General features: G+C 44.2%; 1 protein-coding gene across 1 annotated transcript in view; it reads left to right on the top strand.

Moving 5' to 3' along the window:
• The first annotated feature begins 348 nt into the window (after positions 1–348).
• ncam1a (neural cell adhesion molecule 1a) overlaps positions 349–6,000 on the top strand; it is a 237,194-nt gene continuing 231,542 nt past the window's right edge. Inside the window, exon 1 of the mRNA XM_072661990.1 lies at positions 349–677. Within this exon, the coding sequence (XP_072518091.1) occupies positions 626–677 (52 nt within the window). The 5' untranslated portion in view covers positions 349–625. The remainder of the gene's footprint in view (positions 678–6,000) is intronic.

Below are 6,000 nucleotides of genomic sequence, written 5' to 3'. Positions count from 1 at the left end.
AATAGAGGAACTTCAACAAACTTGTTCGTAGCAACTGTATATGCTTTTGAAAAGGCTATTGGAAAGTTCTTCCCTCTTCACTATTGCGTTAAAAATTTTCCAACATTCAAAGCAGATGTTGCTATTTGTGTTTCTTACAATGGGCTGGAAAAAGACGCACTAGATTTTTGTCAGTGAGCTGGATTCAGGAATACGAGAAGGGGGGAAAAACACTGACCTTTTGAATATAAGCCTATGGCATAATGAGGGTTGTGAGACTCCTAATCCGAATTAACCCAAGAAGTCCATGACAAGATTTTCCAAACGCACCATCTGCTGTTTGGGACGTGCAGCAGCAGCAGAGGCAGCAGAGGCAGCAGCAGCAGCAGTAGCAGCAGCAGCAGCGCCGGCGGAGGAGTACCAGCGTGCATCTGCTGAAAGTGAGCGCGCGTTTGTTGCGTTGGCGGAGTGATCCGTGCTAGTGTGTGCTGCGGCTAAAGCTGAGAGAGCTGCGTTGAGCGAGGTTCAGCCTCTAACGGAGCCATCCTCAGGAAAATAGCGAGAAAACAGCACAGCGGTCCGCGAAATAAGCAGCCCCGTCCACCCAAACCCCCTCGTACCCATTCTTCACGGAGAGACCTTTACAATGCTTCAAACAAGGGACCTCGTCTGGACGCTGCTTTTCTTTGGTTGTGCAGGTAAGAGCCTTATTCTGAACGAATGATGAACGCAGTCTGAGTGCTTTAACTTTTTTTATAAGCTGTTTGCTGCCCGCATCCCCTTTTCCCTCCTCATGGTCCTGATGCAGTTTAGCCCTCTTCTCTTACAGCCTACGGTGCCTCTTTCGTTGGTGCACTTAGAGGGACCTGAATTCGCTGGCTGACTGACTGAATCGGTCTCTTCTGCCGATTTGTGGAGCATCGTTGAGTTTATTCTGGGAAGATTCATCCCGTCCAGGCTTTTCCTAAGTAATTCCTGGCACTGGGGGGTGATCCAGCCTCACACAGACTCAATATGAGGTGGACTAGACTGTATAATCAGATTCTTTCCATTTGATGCTATCATAAGTCTGCTGTTGTGGAAAGGGACATTACAATAAATTAGACCACAGCTCCCAGTTTCCACTCTCTGAATCTCCAGTCCCTCACGGACTGCCATAAGGTTCCACGTTGCATGTGCTCCGGTGGAGGTTCAGCCTGAGGCACTTAAATAGAAAAGCAGCCATCTGCTCCATATCTCTGATCAGCTCCTGACAGCAAAACCATGGAAGTGCTTCTTTTACTGATGAGTTTTTAGCAGTGGGTGGTTTCGCGGGTGACCTGCCTGGGAGCTCTGTGCGTGTGTGTGTGTGTGTGTGTGTGTGTATGAGTATGTGTGTGTGCGTGATGGGAGCTGGGCTGTGTTGAGAGGGCTTGGTGGTGGAGTGGGGCTCACTTTTACCCTCCAGCACAAAGAGAGAGAGAGAGAGAGAGAGAGAGACTGTTTATAATAGCAGGAAAAGTGAAATTGTCCTAACTGCTTGGGCACTCAGTGGGGGGCCCTCGCTTTGCTAGCTAAATAGGCATGATGTGACCATTAATCCTGGTCAGGAAATGTCTATAAGGCAAGTCAGAGATGATTGAACGCGGGAAGCTGCTTTTTTCCCCTCTCTCTCTGAACAATTCATAGTCGTGCTGCTATTTCAGCATTTCAGTATGATTACTGGTAGCGAGGAGGTGATGGTGGGGCTTGTGGTGGTGGTCTCCTTCTTTTACACCCTGTTGCTTGGACGGGAATGAGGGAATGGATCCTAGTCAAGGATCCAAAGGGAGTCTCTCTCTCTCTCTCTCTCTCTCTCTCTCTCTCTCTCTCTCTCTCTTTCTCTCCCCCCCCTCGCTCTCATTAGATGTCAAGTACATGCACAAGGTTCTACCAGACTGCATCGAGGTTAGAATAGGTTAACTGTGGTCTACAGTAACAGACATGTACTGTACTGGGAAGGGAGGGGCGGGGGTGGGCTTAAACAATGCTGCTGGTAACTGTAGAATGCACCTGCACCTGTCACTGTCTGTCTCTCTCACTCTCTGTCTCACTCAGTTCATCTCACCCCCCCCCCCCCCCCTCTCTGGCTCCCTCAGTCTCTCTGTCTCACTTTTTGGATCTTACTTTGTCTAACTTTAGCTCTCTGTCTCTCTCTCTCTCTCTCTCTCTCTCTCTCTCTCTCTCTTTTTAACTCTCCCTCTCTTTCTGTATTTCTCTCCTCTCTAGCTCACTCTGTCTGGTTCTTGCTCTCTCTCTCTGTCTGTCTGTCTGTCTGTCTGTCTCTCTGGATCTTACTTTGTCTAACTCTAGCTCTCTCTCTCTCTCTCTGTATATATATATATATATATATATATCTCCCTCTCTCTCACTCAGTCTCTCTCTATTTCACTCTCCCTCACCATCTCCCTCTCTTTTTTCTCCATTTTACTCCACTCATTCATGCTCTCTGTCTGTCTCTGTCTGTCTCTCTGTTTCTCTCTCCCTGTCTGTCTCTGTCTGTCTCTCACTTTTTGGATCTTACTTTGTCTAACTCTCTCTCTCTCTCTCTCTCCCCCTTCCTCCCTCTCCACCCTCTTGCCCGCTTGCTCGCTCACCATTTTTCTTTCAGGGAGGCAGTATTGCTTTAGTGTTATGGGATGTTGACATGTTAATGTTGACTTGCAGCTGCTCTAGTGTGAGTGTGTGAGGGGTGGGACAGAGAGAGAAAGAGAGAGAGACAGATGGAAAGAGGTGCACAGCGACAGTCATCAGGCATTCATGCCCCTCGGTACATTCATTAGATTTCTGTGGGCTTGAAGTATAGGATGGGTTGAATTCATGGGAAGCCTTTCATGCAAAAGTGGCATAATTAAAAAGGGGCCAATAAAAGTAAAAGTAAAAAGAGTTTTTTTTATTATTATACAAGACTCTAACATGCAGCTGAACCTCAAGAGGAGGGCAAGGAATATGATTAGTCAAGAAAAAAAGAAAGGAAAAAAAAAAAAGTAGGAAAAACTCCAAGTAGGTTCACATCTGGAACTTAAACTACTGTGGTGAGTTCAAAGCCACTATGAAAATAAAATGGCCTATTTTGGAGAGTAGGAAACTGTAAAGCACAAATAAAGAAAATGAAATTAAGTTGCATAACAAAGTTTTCCTCTGGAACTGTAGGACTGATGTCCGGGTAGGCTGTGTATCACTGAGGTATTCACTTTTTCAGGTGAGCTTAAAGGAAAAGTCAGACCCATGCACCATTTGAACACGATGGATCTTTTAGCCCAGATGCTGTTGCCCAGCAAAGAGATGTTTGACATCTGCTGTGAGCTTCTTTAGTTTACAGTGGGAAATGGTAGGCTAACATTGCTAACAAACACTGGACTTACATTTACATTTACACCATTTAGCAGACGCTCTTATCCAGAGCGACTTACAAAAGTGCTTTGCTATTTACCCAAGAAAGACCTTAGCTAGTTAGAATAGACTAATGGTTAGAATAGACTATTAGACTGTCACCGGACTCATCCTGGTAAATACCCAGCCAGAAGCTTTATTTATTTGCTTCAGAATTCTCCCAAGAGGTATGAATGGAATTGGGAGAGTGAGATTTGAGAATGGCGACAGTCCAGTGTGTTATCAATGTTAGCGTAGCATCTCCCAAGACTCTACGCAAAAGGTTCTTTGTAGAACTATCCATAAAAGGTTCTGCACTACATGTCCAAATATTTGTGGACATCCCTTCGGCTACTTTAAATTGCGCACATTGCTGACGCAGATGTGCAAATGCACACACAAGCAGGTTATTTAGTCCTTGTAGAAAAGTACTGCCAATAAAATGGGACTCTGGAGCAGATAAACATGAACCTATTAGCACCATGCCTAATGCCAGGCATGGGTTAGAGGAGTATAACCCCCCCACCCCGGGGAATTAAGCTGTGAAGCAGTGGAACTGTGTTCTCTGGCAGGATGGTTGGTGCTCCATCCAATACTTTCGGGGAGTTGAGCTGGGGAGTTGGGGATGAGGTGGGGTGGTGATCATCCAACATCCTGACCTCACTATCGCTCTTGTTGCGATAACAATCTTGATCCTTACAGCAATGCCTTCAAAATCTAATAAAAAAGTCTTTCCTGGACAGTAGAGACAGTTACTCCAATAAAAGCAGGATAAACTCTTTTGGCTTGATTTTGGGAGAAACAATGAATGAGCAGGTGTCCCAATATTTTTGTCCATATAGTGTAAGAGCTGTTACCTTTATTGAAGTCTTCAAATACAAAACGAGTTTGGCTGATTGACTGCATCTGGAAAAAGGAATACACATTTTTTTCCCATTAACTGTTTCTTTAAAAGGGACCCCTACCTACAAATCCTTTCCGGCAAAATGTGTCACCCTGTTGGTGGCAATCAGGACAAGTATGAAAAAAAATAATAATCCAAATTTTTTGTTTACTAAATTGCTTTGAATATACACTTGTAGAAGAAAGGGGGTAGATTTTTTGTGAAGGTTGATTATCCAAACCCTCTTGAGCCATTTTTCTTTTATGGTATATAAAAAAAAAAACTCATTTCCAGCCATGTGTGTATGAATGTGTGTGGGAAACAGTGGGAGAGAAGAGGGAGAGAGGAAGAGTGCAAGCGAGAGAGAGGGAGATGGATAGCTAGATAGACAGAGCTGTGCAGTCTGTGCAACATAAGTGATGATTGTGTCTTCGGTAGATCCATTATCTTGTCAGATTTTATCATTTCATTTGATAATTTGAGGAAATCGTCCCGTGTAACCTAACCTACTTCCCTCTGAAAGAGGCTCTGTCTTTGAATTGTATAGTGAAAATGTGCTGGGAATACGTGAAGCCCTTAGATCCATATCCTAGCCTAGCTGTTGCTAATGCATTAGTTTAGCTGGCTAGCTGCCATTTCTCCAGGCCACTCTTTTCCTCCCCACCCTTCTCTCACTGAAGGAAGCAGGTGTAAGTTAGTCATCCTTACTACTAAAAGCACAAAGTGAGCAATCCAGTATGGCAAGTTCCTTGTCCTCCCACTCAGAATATTTATTTACATTTATACACACGTTTTTTTGTCTTTAGTTTCTGTACCTGGACAATGGCAGGATGGTGTTACCTTCTCTGTGACAACCCCTCCTTCTGCTCTGAGGACCAGCAATAGGGGGGCAAAATTACAGTGCAGGTGCAACAGGAACCGGGAGGTTTTGCAAGTCATTGTATTAGTAGAGGTCAGACTCTGGTGGTATACCTGTGCTAATGCTTAGAGGCAAGGCTGTTTGGTCATATATATGCTCCAATATGGAGAGATAGCACGGGGCTGCTTCTTTATGGGTACTGTTATATTGAAACCAGTGTAAATATCTAACTAGAACGTTCAAATGTTGTTAAAGATGCTGGTTTTGGGGGCATATTCTACAGCCTTCATATTCTATATTCTATCTGGGTATCTGGTACCAAACAGGGATAATTAATTTTATAGGACTTGCACAGGACTAGATTTGATGATTTTCACACTTTACTGATTCACTGCTAACTTAAGTATGAATGGATGGGACCTTTGTGGGCTAAAGAGGCAGACATATGCAAATCCACGGTTGTATGATATCATGCAATGAAATCCATTTGGGCTGGGAAGTGAATAATACACTACATTTCAAAATGTTTGCTGACACCCCTTCTAATGAATGCATGCAGTTATTTACCTACTTTAAGTTGCTCCCATTGCTGACACAGATGTGAAAATGCATGCCCACAGCTTGTCCTTCCCCTACAGAGAAGTACTGCCATAGAATGTGATATAAATGAACCTACTGGCACCATGCCTAATGCCAGGCATGGACTACAGAGGTATAAAACCCCCCCAGCATTGATCTGTAGAGCAGTGGAACTGGTGTTCTTTGGAATTATGGTGCTTCATCCAATATTTTTGGCATGAGTTGGGGATAATCCAACATCCTGACCTCACTAAAACCTACATCCTCACAACAATGCTCCAAAATCTCCAGAATGGCCTTTCATGGAGTT

This window comes from Salminus brasiliensis, chromosome 18 (genome assembly GCF_030463535.1).
Source record: "Salminus brasiliensis chromosome 18, fSalBra1.hap2, whole genome shotgun sequence".
NCBI classification, from domain to species: domain Eukaryota; kingdom Metazoa; phylum Chordata; class Actinopteri; order Characiformes; family Bryconidae; genus Salminus; species Salminus brasiliensis.
Note: the sequence above shows the minus strand (reverse complement) of the source record. Positions and strands in the feature narration are given on the sequence as shown.